General features: G+C 48.2%; 3 protein-coding genes across 3 annotated transcripts; 2 read left to right on the forward strand and 1 right to left on the reverse strand.

The window, feature by feature from the left end:
* The first annotated feature begins 342 nt into the window (after nucleotides 1-342).
* On the forward strand, nucleotides 343-1,753 carry TAF10 (TATA-box binding protein associated factor 10). Its single transcript, XM_028116842.2, has 5 exons — nucleotides 343-603; nucleotides 742-896; nucleotides 1,132-1,196; nucleotides 1,290-1,404; nucleotides 1,587-1,753. Exons 1-5 carry the CDS (start codon nucleotides 372-374, stop codon nucleotides 1,674-1,676), a joined length of 657 nt encoding a protein of 218 aa, XP_027972643.1. The 5' UTR covers nucleotides 343-371; the 3' UTR covers nucleotides 1,677-1,753.
* ILK (integrin linked kinase) lies at nucleotides 1,726-8,370 on the reverse strand. The gene is made up of 13 exons (XM_028116839.2): nucleotides 8,261-8,370; nucleotides 7,698-7,832; nucleotides 4,356-4,521; nucleotides 4,106-4,201; nucleotides 3,809-3,905; nucleotides 3,627-3,710; nucleotides 3,440-3,525; nucleotides 3,189-3,298; nucleotides 2,956-3,083; nucleotides 2,753-2,874; nucleotides 2,560-2,659; nucleotides 2,322-2,452; nucleotides 1,726-2,138 (listed from the first exon to the last, which is right to left on the reverse strand). The coding sequence occupies exons 2-13, from the start codon at nucleotides 7,784-7,786 to the stop codon at nucleotides 1,989-1,991; spliced, it is 1,359 nt and encodes a 452-aa protein (XP_027972640.1). The 5' UTR covers nucleotides 7,787-7,832; nucleotides 8,261-8,370; the 3' UTR covers nucleotides 1,726-1,988.
* On the forward strand, nucleotides 8,150-23,411 carry RRP8 (ribosomal RNA processing 8). The gene is made up of 7 exons (XM_028116838.2): nucleotides 8,150-8,650; nucleotides 10,194-10,560; nucleotides 10,788-11,241; nucleotides 11,331-11,460; nucleotides 11,854-11,960; nucleotides 12,045-12,141; nucleotides 12,367-23,411. Exons 1-7 carry the CDS (start codon nucleotides 8,552-8,554, stop codon nucleotides 12,484-12,486), a joined length of 1,374 nt encoding a protein of 457 aa, XP_027972639.1. The 5' UTR covers nucleotides 8,150-8,551; the 3' UTR covers nucleotides 12,487-23,411.
* The last annotated feature ends 3,759 nt before the right edge of the window (nucleotides 23,412-27,170 follow it).

Here is a 27,170-nt window from a genome sequence, read left to right on the forward strand (position 1 = left end):
CCAACCCTTAAAAGGCTGAGTAAGGGAACTAGAAAGGATGCAGACTGGCAGGCAACCTGTGGTTGAGGGGTGCCCCAAAACAAGGTCTTTAAGCGCCAGGTTCCCAGTGGGGTCCCAGACCCGCGGAAAAGCGTGCTAGACATTGATGGTTGACGTCCCGGCGAAAGGGCCTAGGAGTACGGCCGGGTGGGAGGCGGCCTGTCGGAGGCATCTCACTGGCTGGTAAGCAACCAAGCGGCGGGAGACCCGAGAGAGACAGCAAACATGGCATGGGAGGGGCGAAGCGCGGGGCGTGTGACGTCACCCCTGGTGTGTGCGTAACGTGAGCGGAAGCGGAAGCGGCTCTGTTCGCCGCCTCTCCCACCGGCCCGATGAGCTGCAGCGGCTCCGGCGCGGACCCCGAGGCGGCGCCGGGCTCCGCCGCCTCGGCCCCGGGCCCGGCGCCCGCGGTCTCGGCCCCCGCAGCGTTGCCCGGCGGCACCGCTGCGGAGAATAAGGCCAGCCCCGCGGGGACAGCAGGGGGACCTGGGGCTGGAGCTGCGGCAGCGGGCACGGGACCCGTGGCGGCGCGGGCCGGGGAGCCGGCCGAGCGGCGTGGGGCGGGTGAGGGCCGGGACGGGTGAGGGTGAGGGCAGCGCCTAGGGCTGGGTCCAGTGGCGGGTGAAGGCAGAGGGTTTGAGGCCGACCTAGCCGGGGCCCCGCATCTCCCACCTCCATGTCTGTTTGGTGGTTCTCCTCCAGCTCCGGTGTCGGCGGGAGGCGCGGCGCCCCCGGAGGGGGCCATGTCTAACGGGGTTTATGTACTGCCGAGCGCGGCCAACGGAGACGTGAAGCCGGTGGTGTCCAGCACGCCTCTGGTGGATTTCCTGATGCAGCTGGAGGATTACACGCCTACGGTGGGCTTCCTGCTTGAACAAGGCTATTGGCACGCTGTCAGGCCAACTTTCTGCTACACCGCGTGGATTTCCAGCTTCCTTTTGTGCTTGCTCCCCTACTAGCTCTTTGATTTATCCCCTCTGCCCACCCAAACTGTGAGCTTCCTAAAAGCCAGGCCTGCCCTCCATTTCCCTCACCCTCTCAGCCCCGCAGCGCCCAGGGCAAATGCTGACAGTCATCTCATTGCTCTCTCAGATCCCAGACGCAGTGACTGGTTACTACCTGAACCGTGCTGGCTTTGAGGCCTCGGACCCACGCATGTGAGTACAGTCTGGGTGGGTAGGTTAGAGCTTTGAGTGCTTGTGTGGAGTTTATTGTTCCATCTCCTTCTCACACCAGTTTTTTCTCTCTAGAATTCGGCTCATCTCTCTAGCTGCCCAGAAATTCATCTCAGATATTGCCAACGATGCCCTACAGCACTGCAAAATGAAGGGCACAGCTTCTGGCAGCTCCCGAAGCAAGAGCAAGGTGTGAGGGGAGGCTCATTGAATCAGTAATTACCTCCCACAGCATCGGAGGCTTAATTTGTTCTGAAATCCCTTTGGGGAAACTAAGTTCTAGGGGAGGTGAAAGACCTACTCAGGGTCACCCACCTGGGATCGAAATCTGGGATTCCTGTGCTCAGCTGGTGCTCTTCCCTCTTCCCTCAGGACCGCAAGTACACTCTAACCATGGAGGACTTGACCCCTGCCCTCAGCGAGTATGGCATCAATGTGAAGAAGCCGCACTACTTCACCTGAGCCACCCAGCCTAAATGTACTCGTCTGTCCCCTTGTTCCCACACCAGCCTGTTTTCATAATAAACTTTATTGTGACAGGCAGGGCTGGTCCCTCCCATGCTGGGAGATACCGTGTGGCAAGTGACAAAAGCTCTGAGCCTAGCCCCTTTGGGGGCTGCAGTGGTAGGGATGGGGGCAGGGGATGGGCCCCATGGCTGGGGTAGTACCATGACTGGAGGCAGGGGAGGCAACCAGAGGCCTGCTGCTTTGGAGAGACATACTCCCCTAACCGTGTCCTGACACCTCTGGAGTTTAGGCAAGGGCTTTCCAGCTCTACTTGTCCTGCATCTTCTCCAGGATAGGCACAATCATGTCAAACTTGGGCCGCTTAGCAGGGTCTTCATTCATGCATATCTTCATGAGCTTACACACATGGGGGGAAATGCCTGGTGGGATGGTAGGCCGAAGGCCTTCCAGTGCCACCTGCAAATATAGAAAAAAACAATGGGTCTCAGAACTTGAATATCCTGTGGGGAGAGGCCTCTAGTCCTCAGGACAGGATTACTGTATATTTGAACAAATATGGGAAGAGCCCAGCCCTGCTATAGTTATTGTCACCACCACCACCATTCCCCCCAACACAAGTGCATACAGTTGTGCTCTCACCTTCATTCCAATCTCCATGTTGGAGAGGTCAGCAAAGGGTACCTCCCGTGTCACCAGTTCCCACAGAAGCACTGCAAAACTCCACATGTCTGCTGAGCGTCTGTTTGTATCTTCAGGCTTCTTCTGCAGAGCTGGAGGAACAGGACTTAACTGTTCCAGCTGCCTGTCCTGTCTCTGCCCCCTTCCATTACTACTGAGCTGGCCCTTCTCTACCTCCCAACACGATGCCCTCACTCACCTTCAGGGGCCACCCAGGCAGGTGCATACATGCGCCCAGGGCACTGGAAGGAGAACTTGACGTCGGCCATGCTGATTCGGGCAGTCATGTCCTCATCAATCTGAGGAAGAGAAGATAGATATGTGGAAGGAGGTAAGTCCTATTCTAGACAGGGAAAGGGCTTTGGGGGTTTGGGCCAGAAGTGTGACCTCACCATTACACTACGGCTATTGAGTGCATGTCGTGGGATGAGGGGCTCTAATGTGTGTAGGAAGGCCATGCCCCTTGCCATGTCCAATGCAAACTTCACAGCCTGGCTCTGGTCCACAACGAAATCTAAGGAGGCAAGAGTCAAATAGTTTGGGGAGGCTCACACACCTTGCCCCCATCCCATGAGATTTGGTACCCACTACTCACTGGTGCCTTCGTGTAATACATTGTACAGGGATCCATATGGCATCCAATGTGTGATGAGGGTGGGGTGAGGAGCAGGTGGAGACTGACAGGCACCTAGCACTGGGAGCACATTTGGATGCGAGAAAATCCTGGAAGGAGAGTATCCCTAGCTGAGATAAGCAGAAAAGATCTCCCTTTGGGGGCTAGTCAGGGTTCCTTGGAACCAGCAGCTTCCCGTTTAGGCCTTGCCCCACCTGAGACGGGGACACTCCTCGTTGAAGTCCCTGCTCTTTCTTGTACTCCAGTCTCGAACCTTTAGCACCTTCACGACGATGTCATTACCCTGCCAACGGCCCTTCCATAGCTGAGAGACAGGTAAGGGTTAGGAAGCTTTAACTAAGGCCACTGCTTTCTTGTCCACTAACTGGAAAAAAAACTTAAAACAGGTGCAGAGCAGGTAATGTGTAGGAGATTGGGGAGGGAGGGGCAAGAAAGGCAGGGTCACCTCTCCAGAGTGATTCTCGTTGAGCTTCGCCAGAAAGTTGAGCTGTTTGAAGTCAATGCCGGAGTGTTTGTTCAGAGTCCCATTTCCTGAGAGTGTGGGCAGGTCAGGTACCCAAGCTTCACCATAACCCAGCTCTAGCAGCCCAGGGTTATTCCCTTGACCACCCCTCCCCTTACAACTGACTCACGGGGCCGAGTGCGGGTGGTTCCCTTCCAGAATGTGTCCTTGTATGGAATACGGTTAAGGTTTTGGCCCATCTTCTCTGCCCGCTCTGGGGAAGAAAAACAGCTTTGGCCCCAGTTGTAGTATGGAGTGAGGAGATAGGCAGGGACAAGACAAGAGGATACAAACTGGAGTTGGGGTACAGACCTCGGAGGAGCTCTCTCAGGGGTGCCTTGGCTTTGTCCACAGGCATTTCTCCATACTTGTTACAAATGCTGACAAGGGCCCCATTAGCCACCAGGTCCTGGAATGAAAAGGGGTTGTGATGAGGGGCTTTGCCACCTCTGTGGCAGTCACAACCAACCATCAATACAAGTGGTGTACCAACTCTGAGTGTCACATATTCAGCGGTACTTACAGGATGGATTGAAGGTTCTAGAATCTTCCATTCAGGCTCAGACTTTGCTTCTTACCTATCCCAGGGCTCAGGGCCTTAGTACTCACCTCTGCAACCTGATCTTGGCCCCAAAAACAGGCATAGTGCAAGGGCACATTTCCATGCTCATTCACTGCATTGATGTCAGCTTTATACTGCAGCAGCTGGTCCCCATGGCCAAGTAGAAGAGGCAGAAGACAAATGAGAGATGGGAGTTGAGGCGTGCAAGGAGGGAGAAGAGTACACATGTGTTATATTGCTTGTGACTGACTTCTAGACATGTATGTAATGTAGGTGAGAGGGAGCATTCGTGCATACCTTCTGCACAATATCACGGTGTCCATGACTGGCTGCCAGGTGCAGGGGGGTGTCATCCCCACGATTCATCACATTAATTCGTGCCCCCCGCATGATCAGCATCTCAACCACAGCAGAACGGCCCTCTCGGCAGGCCCAGTGCAAGGGGGAGAAGCCATGATCATCCCTTTGAGGAAGGGACAATGGTCATTGATCTGGAGGTGGGATGGGGGCAAAGGCTTTGATATAGGAAAAAGTGATAGTTATTCTGAATAATATCCCTGGAAAACCATACCTGTCCAGGACTCTGATTCTCATTCATGCCAGCAACTCCCAAAGCCATCCAATTAAGACCTTCCCCTGAGCTTCAAACCTATCCAACCACCACCTGAAATCTCAACAAATCCCTATGATTCACTGTCTTCATCACCATCTCCCACTAGCCTTTCTTCCTTGGCATGCCCTATCTCATTAAATGGTAGCATTTTTCATCTGGTTTCCTCTGCATTCCTTTTGCAACATCTGTTGGTCCTTTTTGTTTCCACTGCATTTCACTTCCCTCTAGTATACTACTTGTGGCACTGGTGCTCGCTTCGGCAGCACATATACTACTTGTGGCACTGGATTGTAAAAATCTTAATGAGCTGTCTTGTCTGCTAGACTATGACCTTCTTGAGAGAATGGATTGACAGCAGGTGTTTAGTGCATGTTAATACAAGGGAGAGGTGTCTTGGAGAAGGAAAGCCACAACTCATGGGAGAAGAAGCAAGCTTACTGATTGGCTCTGGTACTGAAACCTAAGACCTAAAAATGGACTGGAATTAGAATAATGTTTTGGAAGAGTTTATAATGAAAAAGAAATTCGTTTGATAAGTCATTACTAATGAGGCAGATATCAAACCAGGATTTGGTTTGGTAAAACAGGATTCCTCTACTCAAGCAGTCCTGGTGCCAGAAAACAGAGGAAAATGAGAATGGCTTCTTTAGAAAGAAAACTATCTGACTCCCCCCACCCCACCCCCAAGGACATGTATTTTTCTAAAGTAAAAGAACTGTACAAAAAAAAAAAAAAAGAAAACACTTGGTGGGAGCTGAGCCTGCCTGACAGCCTGGGGCCATAAAAGGAAATTCCCTCCAGTCTGGTGTGTGTGAAGATCCAAGGGGCGGGGCAGGGGGCGGTTCCTGGTCTGAGACCGCAGCCTCCGGATGCCTTAGTGCTGCGGTCACTTCCCTTGTGGGGGCTCTATGCATGGCCTGAAACAGATCAGGGGTCTGGCCACTGCAGGCCATCCAGATGTCCCCCTCCCCCAGGGGGATGGGGGTGTGTGTGGCCTTTAATGACTTCCCTCCACAGCTGCCCTCATCTGCTCATTAGAGATAGCCAAAAGCTTTCCTAGGAGGTGAATTACTCCCTCCTCCCCATCTCTGAAGCAGCCATCCCCTACTTATCAGTGAGTTTTGCCTCCCAGATCTTTAATTTGTGCCCCGGTTTATCAGCCTCCTGCAGTCTGTGGCACGAGCAGGCCAGAGCCTGAGGGCAAAATATGAGCACAAGGGTTCCACTCACTGTCAGACTGCCTGTCACCTCGACCACAGACTATAATCCCGAAGAGCCTAGCAGGGAGTTCACCCCACCTCATATCCAGCATATAGCCTGCTTGGGCCCCCAAAGCCTTCCAGTTTCACTAATGCCACCCCTTCACCTTTTGGCACTAAAGAGTTTTATAAAATGCAAGTTCCCCTGGAAAACTTCACCTAAGCCTTTATAACCCTACCAACAAAAATAGTAAGAGTACTCACTGTCTTTATCTGACCACCCTTTGAAGAATTATGAAAGAATTATGGAAATTATAAAACAGTACGAAAAATGGGAAAAAGTGACCAGGAATTATAGAGGAAGAGCATAAAGCCTAATGAGAACCTGTGGAGCCTAGATAAAGATTATAGGTGATCCTTACCTCTCAAACCTAAAAACTGAAGAAATAAAATTTTAAAACAAAAAACCCCTAAAACCCACCATCCTGAATCATCAACATCACTATTGCTTTTCTTGCCTGTCTCAGCCAACCTTGAAGAACTTGTCTACATTCACTCTCTATTTCCTCACCTCCCATTGAACCTGCCACGAGGCTGCTGCCGTGAGGGCTGGCATTATGTCTGATTCTGGGCCTCTAGCACAGGAGGTGTTCATAGTACTTTAAGTGAAGGAACCCGGTGTTGTCTGGTTTCTTCATCCATTTTCCTCTATGGCAGCCTTCACAAAGATCATCAAATACATTATTAATTGTAAGTTCAATAGTTATTTTAAAGTGCTCAAGTTCTTTTACTTCTCAACAGCCTATACTACTGTTGACCACTCCCCCTTCATTGAAACATTCACTTCTCTGAGCTTTACTAACATACTTTCCTGTTTCCTGCAACCTCCAGTTGCACCTTTTAAGTCTTGCAGGCTTCTGTCTCTGTCACACCCATGTCTTCAGGTATCATCGATGTGCTAACACCTCCCAATCTGTCTCTCCAAGTCAGCTCTCCTGAAATCCGAATCTGCATAACCAACAACCTACATGACATTTCTACTCTACTGTACAGTCACTTTAACATGTCACAGCGGCAGTCATCATCCTTCAGCCTTGTCCAACTCAGTAAAAGCAACCACCATCTACCCAAGAGTCTGAGCCAGAACCCTGGTCATCATCTTTGCTTCCTCACTTCCCACACCAAGTCTCATCAATTCTTTATCCTAAAGAATTCAGGAATCCGATCACTTCTTTTTCATCTGCTCCCATTCTAGTCACCACTTCTGGGACAGACTAAGCAATTGCTTCTCCACATGGCCACCTGCTCTTCAGAAGGTATCCAAGATGACACTTAAATGGACAATCTCATATCACAGCAGGGCTTTAAACCCTTGTTCTTAGAATAATGACCTTATTATAGCATAAATATCCTTGCATGATCTGGCTGACCCTTCCAGCAGACTTCTCCAGGCTTATCTCCTGTGGTTTACCACTTGTACCCAATGCTTCAGCCCACAGAAGCTCATAGAAGTCTATCCTCCAGCCATATGAACCTGTAGACATTTTCCAGACACTCCGCTCTCTGTCTTGCCTCCTAGCTTTCGCCCATGCAGTTCACTGAGGCTGGAAAGCTTTCTGCAGCCTGTGCCTGTGAAACTCTTGTTGAGCAGTCAAGATTCAGCCCAAACACAGCTTCCTCTGTGGAGACCCTCTGCCCCCCACAGGCTGTGCTTCGCACTAGTCCTACTGGGTAGGAAAGTCAGCCGCCCCCAGCCAACGTGAGCACCCCACATCGCGGAGAAGAGCATGTCTTTGCCCTTCTCACCCACCAGCCACCTCAGCTCACCCCTGGTTGAGGTCGTTCTCCGTGTTGTCCAGCCACAAGCGAACGGCCACCGCGTTGCCCTCCCGGCACTGAGTGAAAATGTCGTCCATAGCAGCGTTCCGGCGCTGAGTCCCCTAGATTGGGGAAGCCTGCGGACTGTGGAGGGATCCAGAGAAGGATGGTGAACCCCGAGCTTTGTCCCCTACCGGAGATAAGTGTTCGTGAAGGGGGTGAGGGTCTCCTGCTGCCTCCCCGGCTAGTGGAGCTCTGGGAAGGAGTTCGGGAAGTCGGGATTATCCCTGACCGTGTCCCCTGGGCGCGAGGGAAAGCGGGTCCGCGCGAGGTGGGGGGGGGATTAGGAAGTAGTCTCCTGAAGGGGTGTCGGCGAACAAGCTCGGGGACCCTACCCGCGAACAGACCTGGGGGGAGGGGGGAGTTCAGGCGCCCTAAACCCTGGGAGAGGCGATCGGGGGTGCTTCCCGAGGGGTGGCCCTCGTTCCCTACTCGGTATTCGGGCCGAGTGAAGGCTGACGGGTTGGCAGGGGTCGAGCCTTGGGGAAGGGCACGGGTGCTCCCGCACTCACCGGGACTCGGACCGGAGGAGCCTTCTTCGGGGAACTCCCGTCCGGCCGCGCCCGCCGCCCGGCCCCGCCCCTGGCCCTCTCTGGCCAGCGCGGGCCCCCATTCCTCCCTCCCTTTCGCCTCCCGTGCCCTTCTAGCCAGCAGTGCCTAAACTCAATGGTTTCTGGCGCCGCGCCGGCCGCTCTAGCCAACCATGCGTCACTCTTTGGTTTCCGGCTCAGTTCCGGCGGCTCCGGGGACTCGGTTCACTGGACGGGTTGTGTGGACTCCGCGACTTCACCCACCCCACCTGCATGTTTGAGGAGCCGGAGTGGGCCGAGGAGGCCCCAGTAGCCGCGGGTCTCCCGCCTGGAGCCTCGCGGCCTCGGCCCGCCTCAGCCTCGCAAATCAAAGTGAGCGGCCCTGCAGGGAGCTGTTTCAAGCCGAGCTTACCCTGGTGGATCTGAGCGTTGGGGCACGCAGTGTGTGTGTGTGTTTGTGTGTGTGTCTTGGGGCATACCCTGGTGGATCTGAGCGTTGGGGCACGCAGTGTGTGTGTGTGTGTGTCTTGGGGCATACCCTGGTGGATCTGAGCGTTGGGGCACGCAGTGTGTGTGTGTGTGTGTGTCTTGGGGCAATTGCGGCCAACAGAATGTATGTGGGGGCGGCCGAGGGCTGCGACCAATAGTGTGTGTGTGTGTCTTGGGGCGCTTGCGGCCAACAGAATTTGTGTGGGGGGGGCCGGGGGCTGCGACCAATAGTGTTTGTGTGTGTGTGTGTGTGTGTGTTTCTGTGTGTGGGCTGCGACCAATAGTTGTGTGTGTGTGTGTGTTGGGCGGGCGCTTGCGGCCAACAAAATGTGTGTGTTGGGGGCCGGGGAACCAATAGAAGACCCGAAGTGAGAGCTGTTGAGTAGAAGCTAGTGAAGACGCATTCTTGGATGGGAAAAGCACGTGCAGAGGCTCTAGGGCAAGAAAGCATGTGCTGTTGTTAGGGTCACACATACAATAATCCGTGTGGTTGGAGCACAGAGAGTGAGAGGGTATGCCATTGAAGTTGGAGAGGTAGAGGAGAAGTTTTGCATATTTTACTGATAGAAGCCAATGAAGTGGTTTTAGCAGGGGAATGATTTTTTAAGATTTGCATTTTGAAAAAGTCATTGGTTTCAGTGTGGAGCTTGGATTAGAGAGAGAGAAAGAGTGAATGACAATGAAGGATTTTATCAGCACTACCATTCTAAAGGAATGGGGCAGAGTGGGTACTGAAAACCACCAAGTTAATTAAGTGCCTGGCCTGGGACCTCCCAGTAGGACTTCAATCCAGAAGGCCTCCCAGACAAGAGACCTTCTCCTTTGAGCCTTTGCAGATGTGAAGGCTGCTGTGCTTCCTCCGGCTCTTCCTGCCTTTCGGTCATCATCCAACATGAAATCTGCCTGCTTTATTCCCTCCTCTTCATCCCCTCAACCCACAGCTATAAGTGCCACAGGTCTCTCCGTCGGCAGCTTGTCGCTTTTCGTTTATCTTCTGCACTACGGCTAGAATCAAGTACACACCTGTGATCCTGTCCGTCTTGTTTTCAGAAACCTCCCTAGCTTTTACAGAAAGATATAGAAAGCTGCAGTCAAAAGCCTGAGATTTAGGGTTGAACTCCTGTTCTCTGACCTTGGTGCTGTTGCTTGTGGCCTTACCACATTCCTCTGGGGACCTCCATTTTCTCATCTGCAAATTGAAGAAGTGAGGTGGGTGGTTTCTCTGCTCTCCAGCCTCCCAAAGGTTGAGATGTGACTTAAAAGTTGTTCAGGGTCTAGCAGGCTTCATGACAAGCTAGTGAAGTTAACTAAGAATAATCCAGATTCTTCTGCCAGCATCTGAATCAGGTGTCCATCTCTGCCTTCTTATTCTCCAGGCCCCATTCTATTCACCTCACCCCTTCTCTCTTCCCTTGTTTTTCCTCAGGGCTCCAAGCATCGTCAGCTCTTGGCAACATTACGGGCCCTAGAGGCAGCATCTCTTCCCCAGCAACCTCCTAGCCTGCCTGGCAGTGACTCTGAGGAGGATGTGGTGGAAAGGAAGAAGAAACGCCCGAAAAAGGCCTCATCTACCACTGCCTCTATTGAAGTAGAGAAGAAGAGGAAGAAGAAATGTCAACAACAGGGCCCACCTGGCAGTGACTATGAAGAAAAGGAAGTAAAAAGGAAGAAAAAGTGCCTCAAAGGGGTTCTCAGTGCCAGTGACTCTGCTGAAGAACAGAAAAGAAAGAGGAAATGCCAGAAACAGGTCCCCTCAAACCCCGCCCAGCACCAGGACAGTGAAAACCAAACAGGTACTAGTGGCTGTGTATATGTGTGTGGGACAGGGAGGGGGATCAGCTGATCCTGTACGTGACAGAGGTTACCTGCCACCATTAGGTTTGGAGTTAGGCAATAAGAAGTGTTTTTATCCAGGCCATAGCCTCTTTCTTAAGGACAGGGGTATGGCCAGGATGATTGCCAAACCTCTGAATTCAGGGGCTCTTGCCCCAAATATGCTTTCTCATCTCCCTCTCTTCAGGTCCCAAAGCTTGGAAGAGTAGTGCGACAAATGACCAATCCAAGCCAAGTCCTGGGTCCACTTCTGCCAACCCCCCCCAAACCTTGAGTCGCAAGCAGTGGCGGAACCGGCAGAAGAACAAACGTAGACATAAGAACAAGTTTCGGCCACCTCAGCCACCAGACCAGGCTCCAGCCACAGCCCCCAAAGAGGAGACAGAGATGCCTCCTGCCCCCAGCCCAGATAACCATGAGGATCGGGCAGGGGCTCTGCGAGCGCGCATGGCACAGCGGCTGGATGGTGCCCGATTTCGCTACCTCAATGAACAGCTATACTCAGGCCCCAGCAGTGCTGCACAGCGTCTCTTCCACGAAGATCCTGAGGCCTTTCTTCTCTATCACCGTGGCTTCCAGAGCCAAGTCAAGAAGTGGCCACTACAGCCAGTGGACCGCATCGCCAGGGATCTTCGCCAGCGGTGAATGGGGGTTGGGCGCTGTGAGAAGCGATGTGGGTCAGTCATGGCTCAGACTAGACCAGTGAGTGATCCCTCCCCTCCACTCCCAGGCCTGCGTCCTTGGTGGTAGCTGACTTTGGCTGCGGGGACTGCCGCCTGGCTTCAAGTATCCGGAACCCTGTGTACTGCTTTGACTTGGCCTCTCTGGACCCCAGGGTCACTGTGTGTGACATGGCCCAGGTAAACCCTTTTATCTCTCTGTGTCTCTGGCCTGTGCTCTAGACCCAGCCTCTATGTGCTAATCTCTAATGCTCCCTCCCTCTGCACCCCACATCCTGGTGTCTGGCGCTAGCAGTCAGTGCTGGATTTCTTTCTTTTTTGTTTTGTTTTGGTTTTTTTAGGATTTTATTTATTTGAGAGAGAAAGCACAAGCAGGGGGAGCGGCAGAGGGAAAGAGAGAGGCAGGCTCCCTGTTGAGCAGGGACCCCAATGTGGAGCTCGATCCCAGCACCCTGGGATCATGACCTGAGCCGGAGGCAGATGCTTAACCAACTGAGCCACCCAGGTGCCCCTCAGTGCTGGATTTCTGCTTCCCATGTTGTGTGCTTTATACAGTACTCCTGCTCTCTACAGGTGCCTCTGGAGGATGAGTCTGTGGATGTGGCTGTGTTCTGCCTTTCACTGATGGGAACCAACATCAGGGACTTCCTAGAGGAGGCAAATCGAGTGCTGAAGCAAGGGTAGGAGTTCCCAGCACACAGATATGTGTATATGTGCACAGGCATATGTCTGTGTATATACACAGTACGTCTCACTTTTCTCAGGGGTCTCTTGAAAGTGGCTGAAGTCCGTAGCCGGTTTGAAGATGTTCGGACCTTTCTGGGGGCTGTGACCAAACTGGGCTTCAAGGTCATCTCCAAGGTGAGGGCCCCAAGAAGTCTCCCTATTTTTGTCTTGTGTGGTCTTTTTTAGGGTAATGGTGTTTAGGAAGGAGACCATAGGCACAGACACAGACTGTGTTCTTTGAAGGCATGACGCACGGGAGAGCCCTGGGGAGCTTTCTGAGCAAGGGCGGGACATGGACCAGTGGTGTTTTGAGGAGCTGGGGTGAGGGTTTAGAGCTCACTAGGTCTTTTCCACCCCTAGGATCTTACCAACAGCCACTTCTTCTTGTTTGACTTTGAAAAGACTGGGCCTCCTCGGGTAGGGCCCAAGGCTCAACTCACAGGCCTGAAGCTTCAGCCATGTCTCTACAAGCGCAGGTGACCCCTGCGCCTGCCTTGAAAGGGAATGCAAGTCTTGAACTCCAGGCTCAGAATTCTGAAGACTATATCCAGCCAGTCTCTGACCCGGGAACTGATAACATCACTTTCGCCGTCCTAAGACCACAAAGTGTGATGAAACCCCCTGGCTCAGCCCTGCTCTCATGAAGCCTTCTTGTTTGTGAGAAGCATAAAGTCATTCAGACTAGCTAAAGAATAAGGAGTTTATTGTGAAAATACAAGGGTATCTGGGAATTATGGGTCCTCCAGATGTGGGAACTAGCTGGTTTGGAATTCAAGGCATCTCTGGGTTTGGCTCCTCTTTCCATCTATTAGGAGTCACGTGGAGTTTCTGCCCTGGCATCTCTACTCTTCTCATCTCTTTCTGCTGAGAAAATCTACAGCCAGGGCTGGGTGCATAAGAGCTATGGCTGTGATGTGTTGTAAGCCTTACTATTTTCTAAAGTCCTTTCCTAGGTAGGGTTGGAGGTCGAAGAGTGAAGAATGGATTTGTTGACTGAGGAATACTCTGGGAGAGCTCAAGATAGGCCTTTCAATGGGCTTCATTTCACAGGGTATTTAGAGATTGTTGATAAGACTCTGAGCTGTTCTTGGAGGATCATGGTAAGGGAGCTGGGTCCCTTCATAAATAACAACTGGTTGATGCCATGGTAGGCTGGGGGATTGGGCTGTCCATTGGCACAAGGGTCTGTTTGTTGTTTCCACCTTGCAGTGGGCCCAAATCAGCATGTCCTGGGAAAGCTACGGGCAAGGAAGCCTGGTGTTGGAAAAAGATGAACTGGGATGATAGACCCTTGGCCTCTCCTGGAAGGTATCTCCCATGTCCAGGTATAAAGATGCAGCATCTTACCTATTTGGAAGGGCAGAAACTCAGAATGCCCACTGGGACACAGCTTCCAGGGCTCTGAGCCAGTCAGATGCCTCCAGTGAGGAGATGGAGATTTTGAGGTAGGCTGTAGGCCAGAGGGCATGTTTGGAGGCTAGGCAGTGTACCGCAGTGTCTTCGCGTGTGTTCTGTCTGCTGAATACTCGCCTGACTGACGAAGTCTCACTCATCCTAGCTTAGTTGGTCCCTACTCCACCCCTCCTAAAGCAGAATTAATTCTTTATCTGCATTCTCCAAACTGCATTGTGATTGCTTTGTGCATCAGGCTGCGGTCTTTTCAAGTCATATTTATCTTTGTATTCCCAGAGCTTGTCACTGAGGTGGTGGAATAACAGGGTCTAGCTGGGTGGGGCTGATGAGAACAGGGTGTTGGGAGGAACCCAGGCTCAGGGTACAAGATGTGGGCACTGAGGACCAGAGACGATGGAAGAAGTAAGCAGATAGGAGAACTTGAGCAGGTAGAACAGGTGGGATTGATGAGGGTTGTGAGAGAGGAATCTTCAGTGAGTCTGGTTTCTCACTTGAGCAACAGGTTGGGCTGGTGCTGCCGTTTAGAACGTTGGGTTGTAGGTACCTGTTCCATGTTTGTTTGGAAGAGGGACGTAAATGTGCCAGAGGAGACCTGTGCTAGGATTTGGGAATCAGTAGTCTAGAGGTGGTCATTCAAGTCATGGGAATAGATAAGACATCCAGAGTAAGGTAGTGAGAAGAGAAAATGGCTCCGAATAAAACTCTGAGGAGCATTTGATGGATGGGCAAAGGCAAATGGACCAGTCAAGGTGACAAGGTGAGAATGTTGGGCCAGAAATGGAGGAGTAAAACTGGGAGAATGGATGCTTTCAATATGGAAGGAAGGGATGGGGAGGTTGTCAGCTGTCAAACGCTGTTGCAAGGTCTGTTAAAATTTACAGTGCAGTCAGACTGCAGTGAGTGAAGGTTGCTGAATACTCTTGAGGGCCTGTTTGAATTTAGAGTGGTATTATTCATGACTTTATGGTTACACCAGCCAGCCCAGTGGTGTGGTTATCTCTTCCTACTCAGGAATCTAAATGTAACTGTGGGGAAAATGAACACTAAGGGATCATCCAGAGTTGGAATCTTGCCATGCAGTGGAAATCAAAGGAGGCATTTCACACCATTCAGAAGTAATTGATCACTGCTGGATCGTGCACTATTGTAGAAGAGGTAGGAGAGTGAAGACAGAGAGGTAGGTTGTTGCACTGGGAATCATTAAACAAGCAACCTGGGCAGGTGAGAGATGGTGGTCAGAAATTGGAGTGCTTTAATTATTAGTGTTGGAAGCACAGCAGCTCCAAGCAATGGCCGCGTCTAGAGTGAAGCCACAGGGGTTAGTGCCTGAGAGGCGTGTGAGAGAGGTTGCCCATACGTTGGGTAATGGACTGAGGGGTCGGGTATTATGGGGAGGTCTTGTCTGAATGGACTCTGACGTTCTCCAGGGTGATGGTAGAAATTGGCATGGAACAGGTGCCAGCCTCTCAAGGGAGGGGGCGGATCCAGGAGATCTGCAGACAGAGTGATGGGGAAGCTAGATGGCATGAATTTCAGAAGTGCAGGGGATTTGGACTGCCTGCTAGAGAGACCTCCACTGTGGGAGTGATGTGAGGCTGGTGAGCTGGCTGCTAGACAGCCAAGATAAAATACCCTCATAGTCCTCTCCAGCTTCTCAGGATTCACTGGGGATTTCTGGAGAAATGATTATTACAGCAGCTGCATGGGACAGGAGCCTCCAGGGGTAAGGGGAGGCAGGCCACAAAGTCCAAGGAAAGTGTTGGGAGTAGCAGGCATCTCGCTGTGGGACACACATTACCTTTGATAGCTCCCTATCTCTGTTCTTTTGCAAATGTTTATATCCCCTAGGTCCTGGTTATCTTCCCTGTTTTTTTTATTCTCAGCAGGTCAGCTGTGGTCTGCCTTTCTCCTTTTTTTGTCCTCCTCACTTATAATTTGGATTCTTCCTATGCCTATTCTGGCTCCATCCACCCAGGTAAATATCTCTCTGGGTTTGACTCAGGCCTTGGACTCCCCGTAACTCAGCCCAGTGCCATTAGTGTCTCCATCAGTTGCTCTGATTCTGAAAGTGGGACTCCCCCCAAGCCTGCTCTGGGCCCTCCTGGCTCCATCATCAACTTCAGGACAAACTCTTGGGCAAGCCCAAGCTCTTGGACTTCAGTGTTTAATGCTGAGAGCTGAGGCTGGAGACGGAACAGTGTATTTCCTTAGGAAATAACTACATGCCAGCTGCTCAAACAGCAACCTAGTTTAAAGAACAATTTGAGAAGAGATTAAAGGAAGGGCAAGAGTAGTAAGCGGTAGGTGGGAGGGGGTTGCTGTACCGTGCAAGGCAGTGCATTATAATCACCCAGTGATTAACGAGCCTTCCCCCAGTTTCTGATTCAGGAGATCAGGCTAGGGTTTGAAAAGTTCTATTCTGGTTGCTTTGGTTTCTCACAGTGAAGCAGGAAGCAGGGTTGAGAGAGTAGCGGGGAAGGGGTTGGAGTTTTGAGGCGAGGAGAGCATAAACGCCCTTATTAGAGTTAAGAGGGAATGAACGAATGAGGGAAATGGAGTATGATTGCTGGTGGTATTAATAGTATGCTTGAGGTTCAAGGTCAGAAAGAGGATGCATGGGGAGAGACAGTGTAGGATCTCTGTAGAGAGCTTGCTGTTGTGAGACAGCACAGCTGGACTGTGAGGGCCCACCCCCTCACCTCAGGTCTAACTGCGGACTCCACTGGGACCATTCAGGAAGCTTGAGGTATTTATATTCCTATGGCCGAGGAGTGATGAGCCTGGAGTCTTGACTCCCACCCTGGGAATGTAGAGGGCAAGCAGAGGCTCACTAACTGTCTCAGTGGTGAAGCCGGGGGAGTGCCGCTGCTTTTCCATTGGCCCGCATTCCCACACTTTGCTGTGGCAATTGAGGCATGTGTGTATCCTGTGCATCTTGCAGGAGAGAAGGAAGCGTGGGATGGTCTTGGGTCCTTTCCAGTAGGACCATTTGAGGAAGCAAGGAGACCTCAGCACAGAGCAGCTAGGAGTGTGCCATGCGGGCTGAGGAGGGAATTGCAGGAGACCACCCACCAAAGCGGCATCCACCAGGGTCAAGGGGGCAGCTGGGATGTCCCCGTTAAATATCTTTCAGGCCCACAGGGCACAGAACCACCCAGTCCAGCAAGAACCTTCTTTCCTTTCTTACCCCCTTATTTCTGTGCAGCTGGACCCAGAGCAGTCAGCAGCTGTTAGGTAAATTGGAGGTAAGAAGAGCAGAGAGCATACAGATTATTCTTCCCCTCCCCAGCTCAGGCTCCTTGAGACTCGACGTAAGTGGGGCAGGGCTGGGAGGTGAACGTAGCTAAAGCTACAGTAGGTGCAGATTATTTATTGTTACATAGGGTTAGACATTCTAATTGCTTGAGCTCTTAAGACTGTTAACTAAGAATGAGCTGAAAAGTCACAGGCTTGCTGCAGCTTCTCTCCACAGCAGGGAACAGTGCCAACAAAGGAGAAAAGTTTGGAGGGGTGGTAAGAATAAGGTTGGGTTTGGATGGCAGCCTGTGCCTTGTGCTTGTTCAGCGTGCTTTGAGATGTTTCTTGCTGCTGCAGTTTTTGGTGTGCTCCCGCTTTTGTTCCTATAACACAGTCCTGCGGGAACACCGTTCCAAAGGAAACAACATGATCTTGGCAGAGACACAGCTCAGCTCCAAACACTCAAGCATTTACATAATTGCACAAAGCCCTTCACAGCTTTTCACAGACACAGACCTGCAATTAGAGCTCTCTATCCACAGGTCGTCCTCCTTCCCAGGTGACTTCTCAGACTGGCCACCTGGTTCTAGGATATTTGACCACTGTAGCAACTGCCTTACTGGTCTAATTGCTTCCCTTCCTGCCCCCAGAGCCATTCATTTCCCACACAGCCAAGTGATTTTTAAAATGTAAATCAGATATGCCATTTCTCTTTTTAAAATCCTTCAATGGGTTCTCAGTGTTCTGAGAACAAAAGACGTAGACTTGTTCCCAAGCCCTGTGTGATCTGCCCAGGCCTCGCTCTCCAACTGCATCTTAACCCATTGCTTCCTCCTGAGGCTCCGGCCACACAGGCTTTCTTTTCTTTCCTCAAGCATTCCAAGCTGCTCCTGCTGGCTCTTTACACATGCTGCCCCATCTTTCTACAGTACTTTTCGTGATGAGCTCATTTTCATCTTCCAGATCTTCACACCAGTATCTGCATTTCTTCTGTAGAAGAAACTGGCTAGATGCTCACCAAAATGTCCTGTTCACAGACACACAGTTAAACTCCTTTTCCCAGCTCCTTGCATCAAGGTGAGGCTCTCTGAGGGGCGCCTGGGTGGCTCAGTTGGTTAAGCCACTGCCTTCGGCTCAGGTGATCCTGGAGTCCCGGGATCGAGTCCCACATCGGGCTCCCTGCTGAGCAGGGAGTCTGCTTCTCCCTCTGACCCTCCCCCCTCTCATGCTCTCTGTCTCTCTCTTTCATTCTCTCTCTCAAATAAATAAATAAAATTAAAAAAAAAAAAAAAAAGGTGAGGCTCTGTGAATGGTCCTCACCAACGGAAAGTGAGTAGAAGTGATGTTTTACTACCAGACCAAGGCAGCTACAGAGTGGATGAGTCTTCTCCACATTCCCACACCCCCTCCTGCCTGCCTCAGTAATCTTGAAGCACATGTTTTGAAGACAGTGGAGTCAGAACATAGAGTCTGAGTCACTGCTTGGAGGAAAGCTGTTTGACCAAGAACATCCACGTTGGATTTTAAACGAAAAGAAACCTCTGTTACATTAAGTTACTGAGCTTTGGGAAGGTTACAGAAGTTAGCATTATATACCCTGGCTAATAGATGTTTTCTGGGCATCCTGTCCACCTTACTCCAGATCACAAAACCCTTTTTGTTTCTTTCAGGGTGCTTCAAACATACCGTTTTACCAGGTACCAGTCAACACTCCTACCTGTCCCATAACTTTGAATCTTAATTGAGAGAAAAAAGCTCACATGAGGAAGTTGAGATACTCATTTTATCAGTTGCATTTTTTTTTTTTAAGATTTTATTCATTTATTTGAGAGAACACAAGCAGGGGGAGTGGCAGGCAGAGGCAGAGGGAGAGGGAGAAGCAGGCTCCCCGCTGAGCAGAGAGCCTGACGCCAGGCTTGATCCCAGGAACCTGGGATCGTGACTTGAGCCGAAGGCAGATGCTTAACTGAGCCACCCAGGCGCCCCTGTCAGTTGCATTTTGATTGTGACCAGAAGAAAATATCCCACTGAAGAATGTCCTAAACAAATTAGATTTTTATTCTAATATTATTAGAAACCCAAAGGTAGGTGGCTGGTGACATTGGTTTAGGAACTCAAGGATGTTATTAGGTCTTTGTTACTCTTGGTCTCTTGATTCTGATTTGTTCAAGGTGATGTGTTCTTGATTGGGCAGGGACATCCTACTTACTGTTTTACTTCTTGGGAGTCTTGCTGATTGCCACAGCCCCTACCTTTTTGACCTTACTTCAGGGGTCTTTCTACATTGTTAATACTCTGGTGTATATATGTTTCATTATTCCCTAAACATAACTGAGGCCAATCTAAACTATTAGCATTTTAAATATATTTGTCTCCCTCATCCCTTCCCACACCTCACTGACCTGTGAGCAACTTAGCCAATTCAAAGCTCTTCTTCCTCCAGCCCCAGTGAGGTGGGGAAACATGGTCTGTTTCTTTCACTCATTCTTTACCTCCTCTCTTAGGATTGGGATGGGGAGGGCACATTGGAGGAGAAAAAACTAAACTCCCATCAGTGTGCTCTACTAAGGCATTTAAATGTTGCCTCTATGTGAGCTATTGGGGTTCTCTGGAGGCCCCATGGGGACTTGTGCACTGACTGGCTTTGCTTCCCTCCTTATGATACACAGCCCACACTCCTCTTCAGCTCCTGCCCCTGTCCGTGAATCCACAGCCTGCTAATGCTAACATCCCTCCCCTGGGCAGCCCTCCTGGGAGCGGTCCCAACAAACACCTCAAGACTGGTTTTCTTTCGGGTGCCTGGGTGGCTCAGTTGGTTAAGCGACTGCCTTCGGCTCGGGTCATGATCCTGGAGTCCCGGGATTGAGTCCCGCATCGGGCTCCCTGCTCAGCAGGGAGTCTGCTTCTCCCTCTGACCCTCTTCCCTCTCGTGCTCTCTGTCTCTCATTCTCTCTCTCTCAAATAAATAAAATCTAAAAAAAAAAAAAAAAAAGACTGGTTTTCTTTCAAGAAGCCCACTGGAAACTCATGCATATTTGTCCCACCAGACACTGAAAGTGCAGGCCAGCCAGCAGCTGACTTCTTTCTCCCTGCTTGCCCCTGCCAGCCCGACTGACTTCTCCATGTGAGAAGTAAAGCACCAATCTCTATAGTCATAGGACTCCAAACCTTCATAAGTGATTCAGGTTCTATTCTCCCAAGAAGCCTTTGCCCCAGGCTCCACCTCCGTGGTCATATGGAGATGGCTTTGTTAAGTTCCTGGGTGTGGCAGACCTCTAGAGAATGTAATCTGAATGAATATAAAGCCTGTCCCTTGTGGGAACACAAAATGACTACAGATGGTTCTTTGGAGCCCTTCTCACTTGATTTAGGATGGACGGAACAGCACTGCTCCTTTTCCTTTCAGGGAGGAAAAGTTCTCTATTCCTAAAAATTCCTATCAATGCATCTTTCATTTCTCACTTCTTATACAATAGAAAGTTGGGGGGCTCTGGATCAGCTTTATTATCTTAGGAGTAAATCCTATGTGGATATATGCAGCACCTTCTTTAGAATGTGTCAGTACCTGTTACCTATTGTGTTCAGTTTTGGTGTATTACCCAAAGATCTTAGACAACTGAAAACCTCATTTAATGTCCTCATTCTTATGTACATATTCTTAGGAAGTGTGAACTATGTGCATATGCTTTATTTATATAGAGTGTTACTGATGATGTATTCTTACTTTCCCACCCTCCTCCCTCACTCAGCTGTGTTTTTAATATCCATTCACCTATCAATCAGGGCCTTGTCAGGAAAATGCAAACCACACTAAGTATTTCAAGTGACGGCATTTAATACGGAGAATTGATTGCAAGTGTCGGAAGGCTGAAAGAGTAGGAAGAAGTTGCTGATGTAATTCAGAAATTAATAACTGGAGATATCTGAGAACATCCCAAGTCCTGGGGAAACAAACAGGAAGAAGTGGTATAATCACCGGAAACTAGGAGCTCAGAGAAGGGGCCCCTTTTGGCTGATACTAGAGCTTTGTGGGGGAAGCTCCTTCCATGTACCTAGTGCTTGGACGTCTGAGGAAGGGCATGATGGCCTGTCTGCTGCTAAAATCTCTTGACAAGTGAGGCAAAGCTGCTGCTAAATGCAGAAGCGGCTAGTAGCTGGAGACAGCTGCCTGCAGCTGAAGTAGGGTGACAGCATCTGGAAAACAGGAATGAAGGGCCTTCCTCCTGACTTTCACTTTCAGTTTCCCTTTAGGATGTCCCATTGACAGGACCTAATGGAACCAGCTGGCAGTAGATTCTGGGAAATAAAGAGTTTGCAGAATCTCAGCTGCTGCAACACAACCAGAGTGTGTTAAGGGGGTGGGCGGAGATAATGTAGTGGTTTAGGAACCCAAAGAAGATAGGTAAATAAGGAATATAATCCGTGTTGTTTCTCATGACTTTGTTGCTTCTGTCAGCCACATAATAATATGCCTCCATTCACCTTGTTGCTTCAAATTCTTTGCTACCTGGAGAAATTAAAATCCTTGGAGCTAGCGTTCTTATAAAAATTATGTTCCACCAATTCGATGCACTCACGGGATTTGGGAGGCAAGGGTCATCCTCCTGCTGCTTGGCTGTTGCTGCTGGAAAGCATGTTTATCTAGATGTTGGGCTCTCTGTAGCTGCCTTCCCACTGACGCCAAGGATGACGTAAGGATGCTTACTGTAATGGCTGAAGTTCCACGTGGGACGGAGGTTCAACAGGTAAAATCCCATCTACTCTGTGATGTGTACAGCGTTTGGCTATAACAAAGTGTGGTTAAGAAGAGAAAGTCCTGGGAGGACATCAATAAGTAGTAAGAACTCGTGAGAAGTCCAAGGAGTGAGGCTTAGAAAACAGACTGGACCAGGAGAGGATGGACAGCTGTAAAGACTAGGGTCAAAATTCAGAGTCAGTCCGGTTAGGATGGTGCTTCTGGCACCGTCCCTGCTGGACTTCTTGTCTCTTTCATTGCTGCATCGATTGATGCTAAGAATTGAGTTAAGCCTCCTAAATGTATGGCCCTGTTTTAGGATTGGCCCATGAAAGCCCCCTCTTCTGTTCTTTGTTTCCTTTATTCCTGATTCTCGCTCTTCTGTTCCTCACCCCCGCAAGGTGTTTGTTGCATGTCTCTAGATACGTATGTATCTTTGGCCAGATACATGGTTTTGGTATATATATGTTGTGGCAGAGACCTGCCAGGTGTTCCTCACACCCATGTTCTTCCTGGGAAATCAGCCGGACTCTGTTTCCCAGCTCCCCTCATGCTTAAGTGTGGCCACAGGATTGAATTTAGCCAGTTGGATGATAGCAGAACTAATGTGTGCTACTTACAGATTTGGGTCCTTACATTTTCCTATGCATAGTCCTCTGTTATCCACTATGGCCACCTTCATGCATTTGCACATGTGACCTTGAAAGCTACATGCTGAAGATGCTGGAGCCAAAAGATGGAAGGAGCCTAGATCCCTGAAACATCACTTAGAGAAGAGCCACCCACCAATTAGTGATGTAGGAAATGGTGGGGTTCAGAGCTGATGGCCAAGAAAAAATTCTTGAGATGTCTTTGGTGCAAAAAGATGGTTTTATGAAAGCATGGGGACAGGACCTGTGGGCAGAAAGCTGCACTGGGGTCCTGAGGAGTGGCCGATTATATACTTTCAAGTTGGGAGGGGGTGAGGGATAGCATAGGCTTTGAGGTATTTAGGGATAGCACAGGTTTCTAGGACCTTGAGGAGGCTAGCTATTGTTGGGAAAAGGTCATTTATTACTGTTTAGTAAAAATTTAGTCATGAGACCCTTCAGATGTATATCAGTGGGCCAGATGCTTGGAGGATGCTTGTCAACGTGTATCTTTGGGGAGTTTAGAGATAAAGGAAATTTCCAAAGTAGTTTTTAAATGTTAAAGTTGACTGACAGGATCCCGGGGTGTCGGGCTAAGATTGCCTTTTGCCCTTAGCAAAGTATTAACATCGAGGCAGCTGAGTTCCTAGAGGAATGTCACTCTGCCTATTTCAAGGATTTGTCAATGGACTGTAAGTAGTAAGGAAATTTAATTTTTCTTTTGCCTTTGTTTCCCATATCATTAGGAACACCTGTTTCGGACTTCACATGAGTGAGAAATCATTTTCTTTATGGTTGAACCATTACACCCTTGAAGGTTTGTTGTTACAGCAACTACTGATTTTTTTTTCAAATCCCTTTTAGTCAAACACCTCAGAAAAGTAAACAAAACACACATCCATATAGAAAAGAATGAAACAAAAATGTTTGGCCCATTGTTTATCACAGGCCAGCACCATTGTAACCACCATCCGAATTGAGAAAGCTTCAGCACCTGAAAACCTTTTATGCTACCTCCCAAACATCAACCACTTTCTTCTCTCAGCCATACAAAGTTACCATCATCCTGACTCTCATGACATTAATTTCCCTGCTTTTCTGTGTAGTCTTACTAGTTAAGCCTTGTGATACTGTGATTTATAACAAAAAATACATATTTGGTCTTCCTCCCATTTCTAACACAGAGCTTCTAAAACCATTGGAATTTCCTAAGTGGTGAGAGCTGGGAAACTGTCTTTTGTGTTAATGAGACAACTTTTGTAATGCCCCAAGTCACCTGGGATGGAAGGCTTGCCTTCCCACATGCTTTGTCCTAAGTATCTTTTCCACTTGGATGTTCAGCTGCATTCTTTATTGTATTCTTTTATAATAAACCAGTAAATGTAAGTAAACTGTGAGCTATTCTAGGAAATTAATTGAACCCCAGGAGTGGGGTGGTCATTGGAATCTCCAATCTGTAGTCAGAAGCACCAGTTGAAACCTGGATTTTCAACTAGTGTCTGATGTGAGGGAGGAGGGCAGTCTTGTAGGACTGAGCCCTAAATCTGTGCAATCTGATGCTGTCTCTAGGCAGATAGTGTCAGGATTAAGGTGAGTTATAGGACACCCTGCTGGTGTCTCAGAGAATTACTTGTTGGTGTGGGGGACGACCCCATGGTGGAATTTGGTGCTCAGACCCCTTTTTAAGTATCTATACCTAAATAGTATATATTTCCATGCGTCTGGCTTCTTTTACTCAACATTAAGTTTTTGGGATTCATCCATGTTGTTGAGTACAAATGAATTTCTTTCACTGTTCTTACTGTAGAATTATCCTGTTCTGTGTGTAAATTACAACTGTAAACCACAGTTGATTGATTCAACTATTCATGTACACTTGAGTGGTATATCAATCAGAATGGGCTGGGCCATGCTGCAGGAAATAAAAATCCAAAATGTTAATGGCTTAACACCACAGAAGAGGCAGGGACTACTCATAGTTACTCAGGGTCCCTAGCCAATGCAGTACATGCTTCCAAAAGGAAAGAAAAGGGAACAAGGCAGATCACTCCCTGGCACCAAAAGTTTCAGCCCATAAGTAACACATGTCCTTTTTGCCTCTATGTAATTGGCCAAAACAAGTCTCCTTGCCATGTATAACTCCATAGTTGGTAAGAAAGTACACAGTATGGCGGTTCCTCAAAAAGTTGAAAATAGGGATACCATACAATCCAGCAGTTGCACTACTGGGTATTTACCCCAAAGATACAAATGTAGGGATCTGAAGGGGTACGTGCACCCTGATGTTTATAGCAGCAATGTCCACAATAGCCAAACTATGGAAAGAGCCAAGATGTCCATCAACAGATGAATGGATAAAGAAGATGTTGTGTATGTGTGTACACACACACACACACACACACACACACACACACACACACACAGGAATATTATGCAGCCATCAAAAGGAATGAAATTTGGCCATTTGCAACGACGGGGATGGAACTGGAGGGTATTACACTGAGTGAAATAAGTCAATCAGAGAAAGACATGTATCATATGACCTCACTGATATGAGGAATTCTTAATCTCAGGAAACAGGGTTGCTGGAGTTGTGGGGGGTGGGAGGGATGGGGTGGCTGGGTGATAGTCATTAGGGAGGGTATGTGCTATGGTGAGTGCTGTGAATTGTGTAAGACTGTTGAATCACAGACTTGTACCTCTGAAACAAATAATACATTATATGTTTAAAAAAAAAAAGATAACAGGAAGGGAAGAATGAAGGGGTGGATATCGGAGGGGGAGATGAACCATGAGAGACTATGGACTCTGAGAAACAAACTGAGGGTTCTAGAGGGGAGGGGGGTGGAGGGATGGGTTAGCCTGGTGATGGGTATTAAGGAAGACACATACTGAATGGAGCACTGGGTGTTCTACGCAAACAACGAATCATGGAACACTACATCAAAAACTAATGATGTATGGTGATTAACATAATAAAAATATATGTATATAGATACAGTTTAAGGTAAAAAAAAAAAAGTACACTCCCACCGTGTACCCAGGGGGAAGACAAACAAGATTCGTGAACCACCTAATAACCAGTTTCTGATTCCTGCGAATAATGTTGTGAATAATCTTGCAAATGCCTCTTGTGCGTGTGTACACATTTAGGTTGGGGATATAACTAGGAGTAGAACTGTTTGGTTGTAAAGTACGAATATCCTTAACCTTTAGCAGATAATGCCAGACTGCTTCCAAATTTTTCAATTTATACTCTCTTCATCAAGAATATGAGAGTTTAATCCATATGAGAATTCACTTTATTTCATATCTCTGCTATCTTGTGGTTGTTTCATATCTCTGCTATCTTGTGGCATTTCCCCCCAGTTGTATGTGTAATGTTAATGTCATTTGGTTTTACTTTGCATTTCCCTGATTACTAATGGGATTGATCTTTTCATGATTCTACTGGCTATTCGAAAATACTCTTCTATAAAGTGCCTGTTCAAGTCTCTTGCCCATTACTATTGGATTATCTTTTTCTTACTGTTTTTGGAGTTCTTTGGATATATACTGGGTATAACCCCTTTAAGTTATATGTGTACAAGTATCCTCTCCCATTCTGCAGTTTGCCTTATCACTCTTCATGGGTGTTTACTGATGAATGGAAGTCTTAATTTTAATATAGTTTATCAATCATTCCCTTATGATTAATGCTGTGTGTACCTATTTAAGGAGTCATTCCTACCCCCTAATGGTGAAGATATTCTACTAAATTATCTTTTGGAAGTATTTGTATTTTGCCAACAACCCATGTGCAACTGATTTTTATGTGTGGTTAGAAGGGGAACCTGAGTTTAATTTTATTTCCATCTAGATACCTAATTAATCCAAAACTGTTCACTGAAAAAACCTTCCCATTCCTATGCATTGCCTCCTTTCCATATTTTTCTCTGTATGTGTGAGCCTGTTTTCTGATCCTAATCCTTTCCTAGATCTATGTGTCTATCTTGGTACCAGTACCTCACTGTTTTCATTGCAATAGCTTTCTAGTAAGTCCTCATATGTGGTACAACATGTCCCACACGATTTTTCTTTTCCAAAAGGACTGTTGTTGGCCCTTTGCATTTTTATGATTGTCGAGCTCCCCAGACACCCTGATGTGATTTTCTTATGCTGGATCAGTTTGGGGCGAATTATAATAGTCTTCAAGTCTGTGGCCGATATGCTCCCTTTCTTTAATTGCTGTCAATAATATTTTATAGATTTATGTACAGAGTTCTGCATATCTTTTGTTAGATTTATTCCTTGGCATTTACTGGTTTTTTTAATGACTTACAAATGGGATCCTTTAAAATTTCATTTTCTGCTTGCTTGTACATAGAAATACATTACTATTTTTTATATGTTGACCATGGAGCAGCACCTTTACTAAATATAAATAACCTCATTTACTAATTAATTCAATAATATATCTGTATTTTTTACTTTTCTACATACTCATTATTTCTGAATATATTAACTTTATTTCATTCTTTCCAATTTTGTACCATTTATTTCTTTTTCTTGCTTTACTCCACTGGCCAGGAGATCTGTTACTGTGTTCAAGAAAAGTGATGTTGGTGGAAGTGCTTGTCTCATTCTCAAACTTGAAAGAAAAGCTTTCAGTATTTCATCATTGGGTATGATATTTGCAGTGAGGTTCTGATTAATGGTTGTCAGATTAATGATGTGCCTTTCTGTTTGCTATTATTTTTATCATGAATTGGATTTCAAATTTTGTCAAATGCTGCTTTTGAATTGAGATATCATATATATTTTTAAAAAGTTCTGTCAGTGTAAGGGCATTTGGGTGGCCCAGTCAGTTGAACATCTGACTCTTGGTTTTGGCTCAGGTCGTGATCTCAGGGTCGTGAGGTTAAGCCCTGCATTTTGAAACTCTCCCTCACCCCTTGCCCCCTGTCATACACACATTCTCTCTCTCTCAAAAAAAAAGAAATCTTTAAAAAAAAAAAGTTCTGTCAGTGTAGCAAGTAATAGATTCATTTCCATATGTGAAATCAACCTTGAATTTTTAGAATATAATCACCTTAGTTGATTATTATCCTTTTTAATATATTGCTGAAATCAGTTTGGTAATATTTTGCATAGGACTTTTACAGCTGTGC

The sequence above is a fragment of the Eumetopias jubatus genome, unplaced genomic scaffold (assembly GCF_037043125.1).
Source record: "Eumetopias jubatus isolate StellerSeaLion01/CBP00866 unplaced genomic scaffold, mEumJub1_p1.0 scaffold_13, whole genome shotgun sequence".
Classification (NCBI taxonomy): domain Eukaryota; kingdom Metazoa; phylum Chordata; class Mammalia; order Carnivora; family Otariidae; genus Eumetopias; species Eumetopias jubatus.